This window comes from Furipterus horrens, unplaced genomic scaffold, assembly GCF_987537825.1.
Source record: "Furipterus horrens unplaced genomic scaffold, mFurHor1.1.pri manual_scaffold_9, whole genome shotgun sequence".
Taxonomy (NCBI): Eukaryota; Metazoa; Chordata; class Mammalia; order Chiroptera; family Furipteridae; genus Furipterus; species Furipterus horrens.
The window spans coordinates 57,764,754-57,787,211 of NW_028327179.1; the positions used below are offsets into that span (position 1 = coordinate 57,764,754).

Sequence of the window (22,458 nt, forward strand, 5' to 3'; positions counted from 1 at the left end):
CCCCAGTGCACTTAAGAAGAATGTATATTTTGCTTCTTTGAGGTGAAAAGTTCTATATATATCAACTAAGTCCATTTGATCTAGAGTGTTGTTCAATGCCTCAATATCTTTGATGTTTATTTGCTCCGAAGATCTGTCCATTGTTGATAACGGGGTGTTAAAGTCCCCTACTATGAGTGTGTTCCTGTCTATATCATTTCTAAAGTCTTTAAAAATTTTTCTTACATATTTGGATGCTCCTCTGTTCGGTGCATATATCTTTACAAGGCTTATATCTCTTGATGGTTTTTTCCCTTAAGTAGTATGAAATGTCCGCTTTGCCTCTTTTTATGGCTTTTGCTGTGAAATCTGTTTTTTTCCGATATAAGTATTGCTACCTCAGCTCTTTTTTCACATCCATTTGCTTGAAATACTTTTTTCCATCCCTTCACTTTCAGTCTGTGTAGGTCTTTTGTTCTAAGGTGGGTGTCTTGCAAACAGCATATATGTGTGTCATGCTTTCTAATACACTCAGATACCCTATGTCTTTTGATTGGTGCATTTAATTTATTTACATTTAAGGTTATTATCGATACATACTTATTCATTGTCATTTTCTTCCTTTGTACTTGTGTTCCTCTCTGTCTCTCTCTGTTTCTTTATCTGCTTAAAGCAAACCCTTTAGCATCCCTTGCAATGCTGGTTTGGTGGGGATGTATCCTTTTAGCCCTCTTTTGTCTTGGGAACTCCTTATTTCACCTTACATTTTGAATGAGAGCCTTGCTGGGTAGAGTATTGTTGGTTGTAGGCCTTTGTTTTTCATTGCTTGGAATATTTTCTGCCATTCCCTTCTGGCTTGTAGTGTTTCTGTTGAGAAATCTGATGATAGCCTCATTGGAGCTCCCTTGTATGTTATTAGCTGTTTCTCTCTTGCTGCTTTTAGGATTCTCTCTTTGTCTTGGAATGTTGCCATTTTAATTATGATGTGTCTTGAAGTGGGCCTGTTGGAATGCATCATCATTGAGACCATCTGTGCTTCCTGGACTTGTGTGACTTTTTCTCTCATCAAGTTAGGAAAGTTTTCTGTCATTAGTTTTTTAAACAGGTTTTTTATTCCTTGTTCCTCTTCTTCTCCTTCTAGTATTTCTGTGATACTGATATTATTACATTTCATGTTGTCCTTCAGCTGTCTTAAAACCTCTTCATTCTTGTTCAGTCAGTCTTTTTTCATTTTGTTGCACCATCTGGGAGTTTTTTCTACATTGTCTTCCAACTCGGTGACCTGATCTTCTGCTTCCTCTAGCCTGCTTTTAATTCCTTCTACTGTGTTCTTCAATTCAGAGATCATATTCTTCATTTCCTCCTGGCTCTTATTGATAGCTTCTATGTCCTTTTTCATTGTGGTGTAATTCTCAGTAAGTTTTTTGTTGTTTCCCTGGAGTTCTTTGTAGTTTTCTTTAAGCTTGCTGATCTCATTTAGCTTCCTTATAATCCATCTTTTGAATTTCATGTCTGATAGTCGCTTCCCTCTATTTCATTTAGCACTCTTTCTGGGGATTCTTCCTTGCCTTTCGATGGGGCGTTGTTTCTCTGTCTCCCCATTTTTGTGATTCTTCTTGTTTGTTGCTGCTTCTTAGATTGATCTGCACTTCTTGGATCTGCCCCTAGTGGCGTCAGATCATGTACCAGTCTGGGCTTAGGCAGGCTGTTGGAGACTACCAGATATTTACTGCCTTTGCCTTTTTCCTTTATTATTTTTTATTTTTTAATTTTTTTATTTATTTTACTTTTAGAGAGAAGGGAAAGGAGAAAGAGAGGGAGAGAAACATCACTCTGTGGTTGCCTCTCACTAGTGCCCCCAACTGGGGACTTGACGTGCAACCTAGTAATGTGCCCTGACTGGGAATCGAACCAGTGACACATGGCTCGCAGGTCAATGTTCAATCCACTGAGCCACAGCAGCCAGGGTGCCTATTTCCTTTAGTTGTTAATCTACTCAATCTGTGATCAGCTTATGGACCGAGGGTGTGGCAGCTTAATTCCTGTAGGCAGGGCTTTTGCTTCCCCTGAGGCTAATGCCACTTGGAGGGGAATCGTCTGCCTTCAGTATGGGGAACGAATCAGCACTGGGACCCGGTCGGCTGCTCACTTAGTTCTCCCCTCATAGCCACTATCCCAAATTCTCCCCAAGTGTCTCTAGTCCTCTCTGTCCTCCCTCTGCTTGAGCCCAGGGTAAGTGGGTGCCAAAATATTTTCCTACGTGATCCACTTAACAGCTCTTATTCTCCATCTGTTTCTCTCAGGCCAGCAAGAAACCCTGTAGCTTTTCGCCTTTCACAGCTGGATAATATTTTACTTTCTGCTTTGTTGCTGTAGGCTGGAAAGCCCAGCTGGGGGGTTAGACCCTACCCTTCTCAGGGGGACCTTCCAGCTGCTGAGCTGTTTCTCAGTTCCTTCAGCTGCCACTAGTGGGAGTCCAGCCAGCCTTTTTGTGTCTCTGCATTTCCTACTAGTCACGTTGTGATGAAGTGGCCTTTTCTGTCTTTCCGTGGTTATAAGACTTCTCTCCAGCTAGTGTTCAGTTGGTTATTCCAAACGATTTCTCCACAATTAAGTTGTAAATCCAGACTTATCCTTGGAGGAGGTTAGTGTAGCTTCCACTTACTCCTCCGCCATCTTGGATTCTAAACATGTATTTTTAATGTTGTTTTAACTAGACAAAGAATGTTAGAGTATAACAAAGGAAATATTTAAAACATTTAAAAATTATCCACATTAAATATTTTTCTAGAAATTTCTCTTTTGATCCTTTCATTATACATATACAAGATAATCTTCCATTTTAACAATGATTTCATTACCATTTGCTTAATCACTTTCCATTTTATGCATATATTCTTAAAAACTTTTTCTGTTTTCTAAAGAAGGTGTCTTAATGATTCATTTTAAAAACTAGGTGATATCTTTTCAAGCTTAGTAGTTTAACAAACTATTTTCAGCATTTATGTATTTTAATATGTAATGCCCACTTTCATGCATTTATCCTTCTTTTGTTTGAATTATATATGGTTCTCCAAAGTGCTTTCCAAAAAGCTTATGACAGGGTACATGTCCTAAATCCACATAATGGTGTCATTACAGACTCACTAGCATGAAGTAAATCTTTCACATTAATTTTGCTAATTTAATAGATGAGAACAGAATTTTATTGTTATTTTTGAAAAAAAAATCTATGGATCTCAATAAATTCTTTTCTGGGACAACACAATAAATTAGCAGAGTTTCATAAATATAAGGGTAGAATCAAATAAAACTTAATTGGAAAAATAATATGTAAGTGTAAGGTATTACTTTTAAAGGTACTTGAACTCCTTAGAAGATGTTAGAACAAAATGGAATTTTCCAAAAATATAAGTAAAATGCTATTTCTATTTTTTTTCTACCAATCTTTTTTTTTTTTTTTCCTGGACTAGAACATGTTTCTTTACTACTTGTCCAGGAACTTTACTGACCCTGAATAAGTAGAAGAAAAGATGCTCTAAAGCCTTGGCTCCACTGGAAAGTGAGCTGGGATTATCTATTTCCTTGCAGTCACTTCTGACGGCGCAGCAGTTAGCCTCTGCTCTCACTGGTGTGATGCCAGGAGGTACACCAGCCCTCAACCAGCCTATCCTCATCCCCTTCAACATGGCCGGACAGCTAGGAGGGCAACAAGGACTGGTCCTCACATTGCCTACTGCGAATCTCACCAACATCCAAGGGCTGGTAGCAGCAGCTGCAGCTGGAGGCATTATGACTCTGCCATTGCAAAATCTACAAGGTAAGCCATTGTGTCTGTGTGTCATGTATGTCTCTGTCCACTGGCCAGTGTTTTATACAGTGGTCAAGTACCCTGAATGATGAATGTGGTTCAGAGCTGCTTTCACCATAAAGAATATAGAAGGCTTAAGCAGGAAGCAAAGTTTCAAATTGTCTTGTGACTCCTGAGCTTGCTCAAGCCCTGAGCTTTATTAGTCCTCATTTCCTAAGGTTAATTTCAGGTCCTCTGGAAATATTTATGAGCAATCATCATCAAAAACTTGCATTTAAAATTATTGTGTTTTTACTTGAGGACCTGAGTTATAGCCTCATGAGTTCTCTAATTTAGCCATCTTCAACCAGTGAGATGTGACTGGTTTGTGCATGAAGTGGTTGAAACATCTCAACAAGGAATCATTTGGAGTAATTAGTTTAATTGTTATTTTGTTTACTAAGTATATTTCAGTTATAATTATTAAGCAAAATTATACTTTTTGAGATGATAGTTTATTATGAGAAAAACAAACTCAACTATTGCACCTTTCTATTACATGAGCATATAGCAAGAGTTGAACTCTACTCCGAAAGGGTAGTTTCCTTGACATTATGAAGGTTTTGACTTTTCTTTAAAAGATTTGGTAACACTGACTCATAAACCGATTTACAAGAGACTCCTTAAAAGGAAATATTTAATGATAGGAAATGACTGGAGTATAATTAAGATACTTAATAAAGAGTAAACAAATTTATTTTGGACTAGGCAAAGATCTTTGTTTTCTCCATTGATATAAATATTAGCAACTAAGTTTCTTTCTGCAGAGTGAGAGTTTGGTTGGGTATGTTTTCAGAACAACCATATAAAGTATATTTTTAGTTGATCAAGTGTCAGGGCTCCTTATAACCTATTAGATTGGTCAGTGCACCAGTCCACAGATTAGGAAATACACCAAGTAAAAACTAATTAACTCTTGACTCAAGCTTCTTTACATACTGTTATGTTCTAATATCCCATCGCTGTTGCTACTTCTTAACTTTTATTTTAATGTTTAAAACTAAGTATCCCTTCTACCAATAAACTGTTCCAAGAAAACAGCCATTCATAAATCATGCATGCCCAGGACATGTTAATGCACAAACTTTGCTTGTTGCAAATTTGAGAGTGCCTGAGAAGCCAAGATCTCAACATTAAACAAATATGTCAAGAATAAACATGGCGAAAGCAAAAGCAATGAAGTGTAGGAAGAGGCTTTTTAATGTTGGTGGATGATGAAATCTTAATGAAGAAATGGGCATTATCAAAATGCAGTCTTCTATTTGGAACATTTGTGCTTTTGGGAATATTGGATATTATAAATAAACATAAGCTTGTGGGGCTTGTAGGTCATGAATTAATCCTGCTTGGTTAAAATAAACACCAAAGTCAGATTTCAAAAACCTGGGCTTTTTAAAAACTTTATTACAGTTTGGTATTCTTAGGGCTTTATTACTTAGTCATTTTAAGGGTTCAGAATTAGTTACCGGTCCAGTATGAATTTCCAAACTTCCATCAAGTTTCTCTCTCTCTCTCTTAAAAATATTAAATATGTCCTGTGTCTGGGGGTTCTCTTGAGACATGGGACTGTTACTGTGAAAACAAGAAAGTGCCAGGCAAACCAGAAAGAGTTAGTCACCATGCAAAAAAAAAATCCAAGGGCAGTGAGGACAGTAATAGTGAAATATCTCATATCTCCAAGGTGCCCAAGACCGGTGTCTACCATCTGAAGGGCAGTGCTAGTCAGTCACTTTGTCAGCCCAGTGATGATCTCACCAGCTTTTGAGAACTGCAGCCCTTGACAATCCTCTTTCAAGGGCACTGATCTTATAAATGGGCTACATGATACCTCAAAAGGAGTCCTTACACATATTTATATAATCAAGAGGGTAGAATGCTGTGCCCCTTCCCCATGGCCCACCCCTAGACAATGAGCACAATAACCTTAGCCTCAGGCTTCTAAGAATCTTTGGAAATAACCAATAAGTCTGTCCACCTGTAATAGATACCCCACCTTATCAGGTAGTTTTATAAGAGAGATTTTATTGGTCAGTGTGAGGGGGAGAGATTTGTGTTAAACCCCTAGTCTGAAGTAGGGCCTGCTTCCATATGACAGGCTTAGTTATGGATGGTTTCATTTTCCTCATTGTGAAAGGTTAAGGTTTTATTCATGAAACAAGTTGACCAGCTGGAATTGTCTCTGACTATTCTCTAACTTATGTGTCCAGTCCTCCAGCCTATCTGTTCTTCTAACTCAAAAGCAACAAATTTTCTAAGAAAAAAAAAAATCACTGACATCAGTGTTTTAATGGGTTAGAATTCAGGAATACATTTGCAAGTGTTTTCCTCTTTACTAAAGGCATTGAGAGCTGGTTCATTTATGTTCCCTATCAAATGACATAAAATAGCTCTCAGAGTCTCAGAGGCTGTGATTCATGCATGTATTTTAATGAGTACTAATGACATAATGTTACACATGCATCTTTCTTGGCTTAGGAAGCAAGGGTTTTATCACAATCTCTCCTAAGCATGGTCACCAGACCAGTAGCATCAGCATCTTATGGGAGCATATTAGAAATGCAGACTCTCAGGCTTCACCCCAGACCTACTGAACAGTCTTCATTTTTTAAAGTATATTTTATTGATTATATTATTACAATAGTTCCAATTTTCTCCCCTTTGCTCCCCTCTGCCCAGCACCACCTCTCCCCCAGCAATTCCCCCTACCCTGCCCCCAGTCTATGCCCATGGGTCGTACATACAAGTTCTCCAGCTTCACTCTTTACTATATTATTCTTTAAAGAAATAAATAAATGTTTTTAACAATAAAAAATAACAATCCCTCCCTCTCAGACTTAATATCCTTTATAATCTTATAAAGGACAATGGGCGAAGGTCTTGAGCTCCTCTAGCTGTTTCAAGCTGGACATGGTTGTCATCATACCTACCCTTGGGTCCAGAAATCCCTAATAAGAGTAGGGGTGTGGAGGGGAGGCTGGCCTTCCCACATGGGGAAGGATCGTGCAGACTCCAGGTCAGTTGGCTATCCCCAGACAATGGTGTGCTTGGTTTAACAGGCTTACATCCTTGTATTTTGGGGGCAACAGATTTGGCAACAGGGTTAAAAGATATCATTCAATCCATAACCACTAGATGACAAAAGGCAGGGATTAATTTGTCAATGTCCCATATTAGCGGAAAGGAAAAAAAAAGCTCTTTGGAGGAAGGTCTGCCAGGCACGTCACACCTATCCAAAACCCTTTAGCCCACTATACTTAGTTTGGGCTGAGGGGAATATTTTAGGTTTCCCTCCTCTCAGACCTCTGGGCCCTGTCTGTCCAACCCATTCGGATAGAAAAGAGAAACATGTTTTAAAGTGAAGCCCACAGACCACCCAATTCTTCACCAACCCAGCCACTTATTTCAGCCAAACCGTTGAGTCTCAGGAGGCAGCAATGCAAACAGGATTGTGAGGCCTATATGTACAGATGATCACTCAGGTAATGAGATCATAGGCTTATGACCTTTGAAAACAGAAAACACATGTTAATTTATGCAACATAACCCACAAACAAGTGTTTGAATCTGTAAGACTGTCTTATTGGAAAGAACAGTCTTCATTTTTAAACGATTCCCAGGTGATTCTTATATGTACTGAAGTTTGATAAAAAACTGGACTAGGGAGCTTTTGCAAAATTTATTTGGCAACTCCACCACTGTCTCTGGATTCTGAGCATCTCGGGGTAATGGGAAGCTGTGTGACTGTGATAAGTGCCCTCATTAATTTTCCTGCTGCCCCTCACCACCCCAGGCCTCTGAATGAAGGTAATGATTAAAAGGAATAATTTATTTGGAAATATTTTTGCTTCTGTTAGGACATTCATGTCTCCAAGACTAAAGGGTGTTCTCTTGTATTACTAAAGCATTATTGAAACCATTGCTCTGAGATTTTTTAAGGTATATTTTATTGATTATGCTGTTAAAATTGTCCCAATTTATTTTCCCTTTACTCCCCTCCACCCAGTACCTGCCTTTTCTCCAGCAATCTCACCCTCTTTAGTTCATGTCCATGGTTGTGCATGTAAGTTCTTTGGCTTCACCCTTTCCTATACTATTCTTAACATTCCCCTGTTTATTTTATACCTACCAGTTATGTTTCTTAACTCCTGCACCATTTCCCCCTTTATCCCCATTTTCCCTCCCAGATGATAACCGTCCAAATGCTCCCCATACCTATGATTCCCTTTTGATTCTACTTGTTTGCTTAGTTTGTTTTTGTTTTTAATATTTTTAGTCAGCTGTTGATAGTTGTGAGTGAGTTGTCATTTTAGTGTTCACAAATTTGGTCTTCTTTTTCTTAAATAAGTACCTTTAAAATTTCATATAGTAATGGCTTGGTGATGATGAATTCCTTTAGCTTTACTTTAGGATAAAGTAATCTTGGTTGGGGTCCTTGCTTTTCATCACATTGAATACTTCTTGCCAGTCCCTTCTTGCCTGCAAAGTTTCTTTTGAGCAATCAGCTGATAGTCTTATAAAAACCCCTTTGTAGGTAACTCTTTGCTTTTCTCTTGCTGCTTTTACCATTCTTTCTTTAACTTTTGGCATTTTAATGATAATGTGTCTTGGTGTGGTCCTCTTTGGGTCTAGCTTGTTTGGGACTCTCTGTGCTTCCTGGATTTGTATGTCTATTTCCTCCACCAAATTAGGGAAGTTTTCTTTTATTATTTTTTCACTAAGATTTCAATTTCTTGCTCTTCCTCTTCTCCTTCTGGTACCCCTGTGATTCAGATGTTAGCATGTTTAAAGTTGTCCCAGAGGTTCCTAATCCTCTCCTTTTTTTTTTTTTCCACTCTTGTTTCTTCATTGGTTTCATATGGGTTTTCCTTTGTTTCACTTAGCATAACCTTCACTTCTCCCCTAATGTGTTTGCCATACTCAAGCATGTCTGTCAAGACTGTGAGCACACTGGTGGTCCAGTGTTTTGAACTCTGCATCTGTTAGATTGGCGATCTCCTTATCACTTAGTTCCCTGACTGGAACCATGATCCACTTCTTTTGGGCCATACTTCTCTGTCTCCTCACCTTGACAGTCTCCTGTGTTTGCCTTTGTGTCTTAGGTAGAGCTGTTGTACCTGTTACATTGTAAGGGACAGAGGCTTAGGTATTCATCAGTGCAGGGCTGCCCATTTCACCATGTTGTGGCACTGTATGTGGGGGAGGGGCCTGAGAGGGAACAATGCCACTTGCTCAGCACTTGCCCCTTTTCCAGGCAATACTCCTGCTTCCCATATGGGACTTGTTCCCCTCTAGCTGTTGCCCTGGTTGTGGTTCCCAGAGTGGGTGGGTTTATGGACATTCTAGGGCTGTGGAGGCCCTCTAAACAAACGGACTCTCCTGATAGATTGGCAGTTTCTTCCAGCACCCCAACCCCAACTGGTTTTCACAGTCAGAAGCCATGAGGCTTTATTTCACCAACACTGGAACCGTGAACTGCATGGCCTGGTCTGGGCCTGGGATTGCTCTCCAGGTGTCTCTCCTATCTTTTATAATGTGTGACTGTGCTTTCTGCCAGCTGGCCACAGCCACTGCCTTGGACCACCACACCGCATCCTCTGTGCCCTGGCTCCACTACTCCTACCTGACTGGATGAGTATTACTACTTTATATCTTTGTTGGACTTCCCTGAAGTTCAATTTTCTGGTAGTTCTGCTTGCTTTTAGTTTTGAGGTAGATGTAATCCTTCTTATGGTTGTGGAGGGAGGATAAATGTGTCTACCTTTGTCTCCATCTTGGCCAGAAGTCCCCTGCTCCAAGATTTTACCCAGCAAAAGCTTTTTATTGCTGAGAGAGAAATCCCACCTGCATAGCCTGTGACTGTTCTCCCTTCTCAGATCCTCCCATGCAAGAAAGAGATGCAGTCCTGTCTCATAAATGGTATGATCTTTTTGAAGGAAACAGATGGGAATAGGAAGTTTAAAATCTTATAAAATTTTAGGAGAAGCCCTCCCTCGGGGTTAGTGGAATAAGATTTGGGGATTAGGCAATCCAGTGAACCAAGGGGCTGCAAGCTGCATCATTCTCCCCTCTGAGAAGACAGAAGATGACCTCCTCAGCCAGGGTTACTAATAACCTGTCTCCTCTCCTCCTGCTCTTCCTCTTGCCTGTCCTCTACTGCATTGGTTGACATTTTGGCTAACTCATCATTTTGGTCCACTCACGTCCCATTTTGTCTTCCTAGAGTACATGCATCTTTCCAAATCATGCATCTTTAGGAAAACTCCAATGTTATCTTTATCTTCACATCTTTATCTTTATTCTTATCTCCACAGCTGTCTAAAATCCAAACTCCTCAAAACTCAAGTTTTTGTTGGGGTGAATCTTTTCATTCCAGCCTACCTCATCAGCTACTGGCTAGACTAAAGATTGACTGCCCTGTGTTGAAGTGTCCACTCCTGTCCAATCAGCTATAATATGGGTGTAAGGGGGAAGCCTCGATGATGTGGTATGGAACACAGGCAACATGTTGAAGAAGCATGCTAGCACTTCCCTCAAAAGCAGAGGGCTCTGAGCAGGATGCATGCTGGCCTGTCCACTGGAATTACCTATAGACCTGTAAGGACCTACTGTGGGCATGGATTGAGATTGAGACAGACTCTGAACTCAGATTCCAAAGGTGGGGCCTAGGTTCTGAATATTTTAAGGAAAGTATTTTGGAGTTCTTGCTTGCATTCAAGCCCTGAAATATTCTAAACTCAGATAAGACCTAGAAATGAAGTAGGTGAAGTTTATGTTGTTTCCTATCTTACTTTTGAGAGCCCCTTTCCCTTTCATGTACCTCCCACTACCACTACATTGGGTCCCTCCATTCTTATGTCCTTTGTCTGTTGTGTGCTCATGAGGATTTGGTTTCATGTAACTGTCATCAAAACACCTGTGAAACAAGACTAATAATGATGATAAACCTCAGGGAAAGAAAATGACTACGTTTTCTCTGTCACATACTTTATGAACTTCTTTAAAAATCAGTGTCTTTCATTTTACTTATTAGTTTGAAATACAGATAGCTATACAAAAATATAATTTGCATTTGTCCTAGTATGAAAATTGGATGATTATTTGATGTGGCAAAATAAAGTTCTCATTATGGAACTCATTCAAATATATTGGATTTTTTGCTTTTTTTTTAGATTTGAGCATAAAATGTAGATAAATACAGCCTCAACATGTGACAAGTAGCAAAGAGGTTAGTGGGACAGCAGAAGTGGGTCTGCATTTAGAATTGATGATTCAGTTTAGTGACTTGCTCTCCTTATACAGGCCAGGTGGGATAACCCACTAATCACTGTGGGTGACATAAATGGAGAATATAAATGTCTACCTAGGAGATTTACATCAAATTGTGAACATTCCAGTTAACTCCAGGATAACATTTAAATTAATAATCAAAAGTACATCAGAGAGTGCACATAACCTGAACATAGAAAAGCAATTAGATTCAAAGCAAGTTGAAACTCAAGGCCAAGGGTGGTTTTTCCTGCCCTTATCTCTGGCAGGAAATGTGCCCTGGTTTGCTCTGTCCCTCCAAATTAAAGGATGTGCCATGTAAAATATGTGGGAATAGTTTTGAGGTTAGAAATTTCATGTGCAGGTTACCTATTATTCTCTTTTTGATTGCTTTTGTTGTCATTTTAATTGAGGTGTTATTTACATACAATAAAATACATGACTCTTAAGTGCTCAGTGAGTTTTGATAATTGTATACACTCTTGCCATCTTCATCCACTGCAATCATTACATAAAACATTTAAGTATCTCCAAAAGGTTCCCTTATGTCCCTTTGCAGTCAATCTCCTTTCTCCAATGAGGCAACCCTGATCTTCTTTCTGTCAATATCCATTAGTTTGGTCTGTTCTAGAACTTCATATAAATGGATTCATGCAGTAAGTATGGCTTTTCTTGCTCAGCATAATGTCTTTGTGATTCATTCACATTATGCAGATCTTTAGTTCCTTTCATTTTCAAGTAGTGTTCCTCCATAAGAATATTCCACAATTTGTTAATCCATAGCCATTTCTGTGTCCTAGAGACAGACATTGTGAAGATTCTCTCTCTTGGGGACAGGGAGAGGGTCCACCATTGGAGTCTCTAGGAAAGATCCTTGGTCACCCTTTTCCGGGCACTTGGCTACACTGCTGGGAGATTCTTCCCTGTTCATCATCTGAAGAAAAAGTTGAGGAATATACCTTTCTTTGGAGACTTTCTCAGCTTAGGTATGGCTTATGGAAGCTTTGGGACCAGCAGTTGCTTAGTGTTCAGCAGTTAAAGACTTGTGGCTTTTTTGGGAATCTTGTTCTCTCAGAAACCAAGAATGCTTCTGACCTTTTGCTTTTAGTTAGTTTCATGTGCCAAAGGTTTTTCCAAGGTACACATGTTTGGTTTAATTTATATTGCTTTCTGAGCTTCACACCTCTTTCAATTCAGTCAGGCTTGGTGTGAGGGCATCTGGCCTCCCTGGTGTTCTTTGAATATGCTCTTCTCCAGGAACCTTTGGTCAGGCTGTTCCCTCTGCCTGAAGCACTTTTCCCCCAGAATGCATCAAACCTGCTATCTTCCTTGTACTCCCTCAGTATTTCTGTTCTCCTTTACCTGCTTTCCTTTATTTATTTTTCTCATAACACATATTACCTTCCACATAGCCTTAAAATCTCAAAGATTATTGAGTCTTTTCCACCCCCCTCTTTCTTTTAAAACACTTTGGGTCATAACTACTAGTGTAGCCATGCAGAGCAGTAGAGGCCACACTGTGATGAATGACCCTGGTTCTGTAGAGAAGCATTTCCCATTTAATGTGTTGGCAATATGTATTGTTTCTCTCTGGCCCTGCCCCTAGAATGTAAGCCCCACGATAGACATCTTTGGTCCAGTGATATGGTCCAAGTACTAGAACAGTGCCTGGTTCATCACAGGTACTCAGAAATAAATAAATGAATGAAGGAATGGAGAATGGATGCATGGATGGATGAATCAGAGAAATGAATTTTGAAGAATTAGTAAGAGCCAGTCAAGTGAAGAGTAAAGTCAAGGGAACATTCAATGTAAAGAAAAAGAAATGAAAAGCATAAATTCTACAGAGTTCTGTGAATAGCTTTGGTTGTTGTTGAAGTGAATATTATGGAGCCTGAGGTTACAAGTAATGAGGAGCAGGAAGGGGTAACACTGGACGGCCTTCTTGGCATTTTCTGTGCATGCTAAGTGGCCATAATAGGGCCTGATGTATTAGAGACAGGTGTACTTAAGCACAATGAAGTTATGCCATGATATTTTCATGGGTATATGTTTGCATTTACTTAGTTACATCTCTGTAATTCCAAGAGCTTGAAGCACCTTATAATATAAGAAGTGTGAAAGACCAAAAGCTGTTTATTAAAGAGAAAAACCTAGACAAAGCTTTGGAACCAGAAGACAAATCAAAGGGCAGACATATCATGTTATATAGTTTTAATTACCTGATAGTAAAAAGAATCATGCCAGCTTAACAAGAAATAGGCTTATTTATTTTTGTTTTCCACTAATTTTATTCATTTACTCAACAAATATTGAGTTTTCATAGTGTACTAGGCCATGATTTTGACTTAGAATGCAGAGAATCCCTGAAGGTACTTCTCTGTTAGTCCACAGATTAATGCAGATGGAGGGGATGAGGGTGGCAAGAAGGGGATGTGATGTATTTTGTACAGGGTCATCAGTATCAGTCTCTTCACTGGATAGAGACCCAGAGGACACAAGGGACCTGGGAAGAGTGTCCCAGGGAGAAGTCCTAAGTGCTGGGAAAATTTAACTATAGATTCTCGATAAAGAAACATTGAACAATCCGATGACAGAGGTTAGTATCTTCAGCTTTCCCCTAGATCATGCTACAGTAACAAACATGTACAAAATCTCACTAAGATATAACAAAAATTTATTTATTTATTTCATAATGCATGTTGACTGCAGGTCAGCCAAGGCTTTGCTGTACATCTTCATTCTAGGAATTCTGAGCTGTAGCTCACAAGTGGCCCACATCCCCTTACATCTTGGTCAGGCAAGTTGCCTAGTAAGGCCTGCTGCCAGTGGGACTGAACGTACTTTTGAGAAGAGAGTGCTTTTCCTACCTGTGATCGAAAACAACACGCTACATTGTTCAATGACCACTACACTGAAAATACACCTCATGAGTATTTGACTTAGATTTTTAACATTCTTTCCAACACTGAGATTCTATAATTCCATTTGGTGAGCCCATTAGGTTGCCTGGACTATCTGTGGGGTTCCTTACAACACAACACATTAACTATTTCTTAAAGTATATTTTTTATATTTATAAAATTTGAATAATAAATATAAAAGTGGATAATTAATATGTGGGACAACTGGGGAATATTTAAAATAACAAATTAGCACATATAAATATGACTCTATTTATGTAACATTTTAAAAAGGCAAAACTATAGGGACTGAAAAAGATCAGTGGTGACTAAGGGTGAACAGGGATGAGGTAGGTGGAGGAGTTAACTGTAAAGGAGTTCAAGGGAATTTGAGACTGATGCAATGCTTCTTTGTGTTGGTTATGGTGGTGGTTACAAGATTATATGCATTTATCAAATTTGTAAAACTGTACACAAGAAATGATAAATTTTAGGTTTGTAAAATATATCTCAATTTTTTCATAAAAGGAAAAATATAAATGGGTACTGTGGTGCTTATAAAATACCAACTTGTTTTAAAACATTAAAAATAATGGGTGAATACAAAACTAGTAAAATGAAATCTTGTAAAATCCTCATGGAAATGAGAAACTCATTGTAGAAAATGTTAATGGCTCTATTTCTCAGAGGCAGATGCTAACATTAAAATAATAAAGATTTCAAATGCACACAGTTTGGTCCCAATTCTTTAAAAGAAGCCTCTCCCCTGACCCCGCCCCCACACACACATAGCACAAAAAAAAGAAAAATACTATGTACAACAATGTGTTACTGTGGACTCCAGACAGTGAGATGTTATGAATGACTGCTTTCCTTCTTAAAGATTCTACATTAATAAATATTATTTCAAAAATCAAAATACCTTGTATTCATTAAGGTGAAAGATCATATCCCAAGCATCATTACTAGCATTGTCAAATTTAAGTCTATGGGTCTGTTGTCTTGACCTTCTAACTGCCTCTGTAAGAAAGCACCATTTAACTCAAAGTGGATTAATTTTCAAATTAAACACAATACAAACACAAAGCAACTCTGCATTCACTTTGTATGAGCAACATTTAGTATTAATAAAATTGCATTTAAATGCCTTGATTTTATTGACCACAGGAAAAATTATTGGTGGGGAGTGGTTGAGGGTAGGTGGGAATGTGAACTGATCATTCTGGTATCATTCTTGAATAAGAAAACAAGTAGGTGGCCATGTGCAATGTTATTCCTTGTGATTTACTTTTAAGCTAGGCTCATGATGCCCACATTCAGAAAGTCACATCCCTAGGGGCATTGTGAACCTGTGAGCAGAGATCTAACTGTCACTCACAAAAAGAACAAAGGACTATGCACTACCTGCCACAAAAATGAGGAGAATGGACTCTGGCTTTTAGAATTGTAGGTAATAATTTCTCAGTCTCTGGTTAATGGCTTGCTCACAAAGTCCAATATTAAAAATACTTACTGGACTTCTGGCCCAGATGGAGACTTAGACACGCTGCCTCTCCCTCCACAACTAAGAAGGAATACAACTACCTCAAAATTAGAGACAACCAGAAGTTCCATAAAATCGAGCTGCATGAAAGTCCAACAAACAAAGATATAAAGAAGAAATACTCATCCAAATAGGTAGGAGGGGCAGATCTGGGGTAGAGAGGACGTAGTGTGATGGCAGCAGCACTGGCAGCAGCAGCAGGCCACTGGAAAGCACAGTCACACATTATAAAAAGTTGGGAGAAAAATCTGGGGAGCACTCCCAGCACCAGACCAGACCATACAGCTCATGGTCCCAGTGCCGGGGAAAATAAAGCCTCATTGCTTTTGACTGTGCAAACCAGTGGGGGTTGGGGCAGAGGAAGAAACTGCTGTTCTCTCAGCAGAGTCCTCTTCTTTAAAGGGCCCGCAGAGTCCTAGGATATTCGTAGAGCCACCTACTCTGGTAACGACAGTCAGGACAACAGTTGGACAGGCTCCAGTCCCATAAAAAGTGGGAGAAGTGCATGGAAAAGAGGCAAATGCTGAGCAAGCAGCATTGTTACCTCTATGACTCCTCCCCCACAAAAAGTGCCACAACGTGGTAAAATGGGTCACCCTCTACTGATGAATACGTAAGGCTCCACCCCTTAAATGTAACAGGAGCAACAGCTCCACCCAAGACAGAGGCAAACAAACACAGGCACTTGTCAAGATGAGAAGACAGAGAAGTATGGCCGAAAAGAGGGAATGGATCAAGGTTCCAGTGGGAGAACTAAGCTATGAGGAGATAGCCAACGTAACAGACATAGAGTTCAAAACACTGGTGATAAAGATGCTCACAGGCTTGATAGATATGCTTAAGTATGGCAGATGCGTAAAGGAAGAAGTGAAGGCTATGCTAAATGAAACAAAGGAAAAATCCACACAAAACCAATGGTTAAGAGAAGGAAACCAGGGTTCAAATCAATGATTTACAACATAAGGAAGAAAAAAAGAGTCAACCAGTACAGAATGAGGAAACAAGAATTGAAAATAATGAGGAGAGGTGTAGGAACCTCTGGGACAGCTTTAAGTATGTCAACATCCAAACCATAGAGGTGCCAGAAAGAGAAAAGAAAGAGCAAGAAATTAAAAACTTATGTGAGAAAATAATGAAGGAAAACTCCGAATTTGGGGAAAAAAATAGACTTACCAGTCCAGGAAGCACAAAGTCCCAAACAAGCTAGACCCAAAAAGGACCACACCAAGACACATAATTAAAATGCCAAAGATTAAAAATAAAGAGAGAATCTTAAAAGCAGCAAGAGAAAAGCAGAGAGTTTCCTACAAAGGGGTGCCTCTAAGACTCTCAAAAAAACTTTGCAGGCAAGAAGGGACTGGCAAGAAGTATTCCAGGTGATGAAAAGCAAGAACTTTCAACCAAGATTACTCTGTGCAGCAAAGCTATCATTTAGAATGGAAGAACAGATAAAGTGCTTCCCAGACAAGGTAAAGCTAAAGGAGTTCATCATCACCAAACTATTATTATATGAAATATCAAAGGGACTTACTTAAGAAAAAGATAAAAAATAATGAACATTAAAATGACAACAAATTTACAACTATCAACAACTGAATCTAAAAAATAAAAACAAAATCTAACTAACCTAATCAGAATAGGAATAGAATCATAGGTATGGGGGTCATTTGGCAGTTATCAGCTGGGACGGGGAATGGGGAGAAATAAAGAAATGGTGCAGGGATTAAGAAACATAATACTTTAGTACAAAATAGACAGGGGGAAGTTAAGAATAATATAGGAAAGGGTGAAGCCAAAGAACTTATATGCATGACCCATGGACATGAACCAAGGGGGGTGGGATTGCTGGAGGGAAGGTGGGTGCTGGGCACAGGGGAGCAAAGGAAAGAAAGAATTGGGACTACTGTAACAATATAATCAATAAAACATACTTAAAAGAAAAAAAATACTTAGTGCATAAATTCACATTTGCAGTGTAATTCAGAAGAGCCCTACATGACATGCCATACAATAATACCAAATCCACTATAAAGAAGTTACAAAAAAGTGTTGCAACATGTCTTCCTTTGGCAGTTTTTTAAACCTTCATATCTCCGAAGCTTCAGACTTTTTATTTAAAATACCTGGAGAGCCTGTTCTGTAGTACATTATCCTTGAAGCAGGTGTTACTGAGGCACTGGGGCATGGATTAAAGTGGAAGTGCATGAATGAGGAGTATGACTAGTATACTGTGTACTTAAAAGATACTGTCAATGGAATAAAACATTGTCAAAGGATAATGGTTTCCAGCTGCCACATAAATGTCAAAGCAAAGCCAAAGCATTTAATTTCAATGCAAAAGTCAGGGCAGTAATGTGATCCCCAGTTTGCACATAATAAAACTATAAATCCATCAGTGCTCTTGATGGCATCTAGCAACATGTCTACACTAGGATCTGCACATTGGATTAGATTCCAAGCCGGACATTAGAGCTCTTTTCAAAATGGTTGCCACTACAATGGCACTGATGCTTAAAAGGGGGAAGACTTGAAATGCTTCTCAATCTCATTCCATTATCACAGATGAAAGGGAACTGGGATTATTCAAATTTTCCTCAGAGCCAAATACAGGGGATTTCTGTATCTGAAAGAAGCGAGGGGTGGGGGGTGGGGGGGCAAGGACTGGGGAGATACTGAAAACAAGGAAATTAGAGATGGTCCCCAATTCCCCTTTGCCCATTGTTTACAGACCAGAGATGCCCTGGCTGGTTTAGCTCAGTGGATTGAGCGTCGGCCTGCGAGCTAAGTGTCGCTGGTTCGATCTTCCAGTCAGGGTACATCAGAGAAGGAAAACTCTGACTCCAAAAAAACCTCCGCTGCCTTGCGGCATACCTCTTCAGGGGAAAGGCTAAGGGAGTAAACCCCGACAGAAAATCTGGAGCCGGAGTCCCTAAGGCGGTTTGACGTTGTAGTCAACACCGGCAACTCCTGCGGCGCACCTGAAGCCAAGCTGTATTGACTCCGTCTTTCCCTTGGACCCTTCAGCTGCGAAGAGAGGGGGTGTCTGCTGCATGGGCAACAGCAGACCCTCCATATTACCCTGCCCAGGCTCTGTAGCTTCAGCGTCATCGCAAGATGTCGATTCAACACGGGAGGAGACAGATACCATGTCACTCCCGAGTCGGACTGCACAGCCAGTCTTGGCGGTGCAGATAGACTCTGAAGAAGCTACACCATCGTCTCTCGAGACGGACGGCTGCCGACGACGACAGACCAGAGAGCTAACACTCTCCAAGAAAGTCCTATTTTCTCTTATGTGTGCACTTGCTGCAGGGCAGATTCCCAGTGAGAGGTCACAGCCATTATGTCTCAGCCCCATCTAGTGAAAAACTAAACCTCATTTCTTCCCATGAACTGTGCACAATGATGGATCAAATTCAAAAATACTTACTAGGATGTGATGGCGATCTGGCAGCGACATCTGTCATCCCATTGTTCATCAGGGTTGATTAGGCTAATCTGGCTGGCTAGGCTGGTATCCCCTTCCTCCCTCACCAATCCATGTGCCTTCCCTCCTTGAAGCAGTGCTCTTGGTCGAAGAGAACAACCTTCCCAACTAGAGGAGAGGACCGGTCTTCAGTCAAGGGTATCTGAGTGGCTTTGCTCCCCTGCTAGGACCTCCAAACAAGCTCTCAAAAATACTTACAAAGCATCTGCTATTTGCCAGGTACTGTGGTAAATCCTCCCATCTAGTTAGGAAGGAGGCTTTTGCAATAATCCAGGAAAGAAAGAATGTTAGTGTCACTGATGAAAAGCAGAGGACTGATTTAGAAGACATAAACAAGTTGGGTTTGGTAGCACTTGGTGATGAATTAAATGTAGAATAAGATTAAGGAGAAAGATGGCTAATTCAATTTGACATGATTAGTTCAAGTTTCCTGTAGGAAATTTAAATGGAGATACAAGTAGCCAGTTGAAGTACATGGATCTAAAACTCAGAATGGAATTGGTGGTGGAGATCCTGAAACCATCAATATATGTGACATAGCCAGGGAGGGAAGAAACTTCTGAGGGAGAAGAGGTTAGGGAAGGAACACAGCAATTCAAACCACTGGCAGAGGAAGATGTTGGCCAATGGAGACTGAGAGAATTTCCAACATGTGTAGTAGTTCTACACCAACTTATGCTGGAGCTCATGTAATTCCCTGGATTTAATACTCTTTTACTGGACATAATCTATGCATTGATGATGAAGTTTTTGATTGTTGCTTACCCTTATATAACCAGAGTGCAATAAGAAGCCAAAAATGTAACTGTCAGTTTGTTTTTTATCTTCTAAAGACACGCCAAGCTACCATGTATGAAGAAGATATTTTAGGAGCTTGTACATAAAAGCTTCAACAGTGTTTGCTCTTTTGCTGAAAAGTAATTTAATTGATCTAGACATATTATTTAAAAATGTATTTGAGCCTTTAAATTTCAAAATGAAAATGTTTAAGGGTTTTTTTTTCTTCCTTCTTTTTAAAGCACTTTGGTTCATGCCTACTATAGTACAGCCCTGCAGGGCAGTGTTGTGTTTGGTGCTAGAGGAAAGAATGTCTGTGCTTGGGAAAACTGTAATTTAGATAATATAGTTTTAGTTTTTAGAAATGGCTTATCTTGGAACATTATGTCTTACTATAAGTGAAATTAATCTCTGAAAACCTTTTGTTTCTACATTAACCTTTTCCTTGGGTGTCTCAAATTAGATTAATCAACTGTGCTCATCAAGTTTATAGCCAAAATTATCCCCAAAACACAAACAAACAAAAACAACAAGAACAAAACAGTATGTTTGCCATTTGTCACTGGATTAAGATTAGCACAAACATGCAGGTGCATTAACACATTCTTACACACCTCAATTCCCTTGTATGCCATTATTTTAGAAATTCTTAGCAGAACACACACACATAGATACATATATATTCACAATTGTCAAAATAATTTGAGTTTTCTGTGTTTGGAAAATAACTCACATGGGAGAAAGTGGCATTAAATAAATAATATAGATAAAATTTATACTTCCATATATTTCAAAGCTTATGTCACTAACTTACAATGGAATTGTAACATGAAGACACAGTGCTATAATTTGATTGATTTGTTTTGACAGCGGCCAAATAATTGAGAGTGAAAGGTGTCAGCACAGATGAAATAGTGTGTAAGCCATGTTCAAAAGGCAACCCTGGCAGCAGCAGCAACTAGAGTTTTATTTCTTTTGATTCCATACTGGCACTCACCTCCAGTTTATTATAAAACCATAAAAGGTGTACTACTTCCCCAATTAGGGAGACTTTTATGGAGAGGCTAGGAATAGACGTTTGTCAAGTAGTTGAACAATAGATATAGACAAAAAGATCGAAGGTGGCTAGAGTGAGCTGAGCTTAATTGTATCCGCCTTTCCCTTTCTTTTGCAAGTCGCTGCTTTCCTGCATTTTACCTTATTTTGAAGGGATTCTGAGTCAAAGCAAATATTAGATCCTATTCTCCACTCTTGACAAGAGATGGGCAAAAGAGAGGGGTGTGCATATCACCATCTCTCAGACTAGATAAGGTATTTACCCAACTAAAAATCCAAATGCCTGGTAAGAATATGATTTGAGTTCTTCAGTTAATACAGAAGCTAAATGGACTGGAGAGGATTAACTAAGGAGAAAGTCTCTGCCCATAGACGACATTTGAGCATGGTGGTTAATAGTGTGGGCCATGAGTCACATTAACCTGATTTAATTCCAGCCCTACAACTTCCTAGCTATGTGACCTGGGCAAGGCACTCTGATTTCTATTTGCTTTTCTCACGTACATTGTTTTAATATTATTAACAAGTGTTTTATTTCTGGAAAGAAATGTTTATTGGTATTTCTTAAAAAAAATGTTTCTCTCAAATATCTTACAGGGTGGTTTGGATGATTAAATGTAAACTGTACAGAACATGCTAGTGTAAGTGGCTGACACTTAATAAGTGCACAGTAGATGAGAGGTACTTTGATTATGTAGAGCTGCAAAGTCCAGTGTGGTAGCCATGAGATATGCTGTAAATGTAAAATTCACACACGTGCAAAAAAATCTGACTAATATCTCTATCTTAGTAACATGCTAAAATTATATTTTGGATATATTAGGTCAAATATAATATAATATTAAAATTAATTCCACCTGTTTCTTTTTACTTTCTTAATATGGGTACTAGAAACTTTGAAATTATCTAGGTGGCTTTCACTGTGGCTCACATTATATTTCTACTGGATAGCATGGGCCTGGTGTGGAAGAGCTCCATAAATCTCATTTACATGTGGCAATAGTTAAAAAGCTGTATTCATTAAAATACAAATAATTAACACACATTTGAATTTTGGACCTTCAGACAGAAAAATCACAAAGCATCGTCTTTGGTACAAAAGTTAGAGAGAACATATTTTCATAGGTCCTCTGCTATGGTTTAGAAACTTCTTGGGATTTTTATGCATATAGAAAGAAAAAGGATGAAATTTTTATGAATAATTTTCATTGATCAGAATCTAAAATTCTCTTTTCTTTTGAAACATTATTATACTTTATAGACTCAAATATAGAGGAAAATATGTAATAAAATGATCTAGAATTTTAAAATGTTAACATTTTGCCATATTTGCTTAAGATCTTTTATCTTAAAAATGAAATTTTATGAATAATGCTAAAATCCTCCTTTACCTCTGCCTCTCCCCACAGTCATTCCATGGCATTCCCTCTTTCCTAGAAAGTACCCACTATCTCTTCAGTGCATGTGTTTATAAATTTACTAACTATATACATGAAATATATAGTATTATTTTAGGTATATTACAATTTTACATAATGGTAGCACATTTATATTTTTGTATCCTGCCTATTTCTTTCATCATTTTGCTTTTGAGATT

The 22,458-nt window shown here is 38.9% G+C and overlaps 1 protein-coding gene across 1 annotated transcript in view; it reads left to right on the top strand.

The window, feature by feature from the left end:
• The window catches only part of POU6F2 (POU class 6 homeobox 2), a 724,957-nt gene that overhangs the window by 356,370 nt on the left and 346,129 nt on the right, over positions 1–22,458 (top strand). The window contains exon 4 of the mRNA XM_090286751.1: positions 3,571–3,799. Coding sequence (XP_090142877.1) covers positions 3,571–3,799 — 229 coding nt within the window. The remainder of the gene's footprint in view (positions 1–3,570; positions 3,800–22,458) is intronic.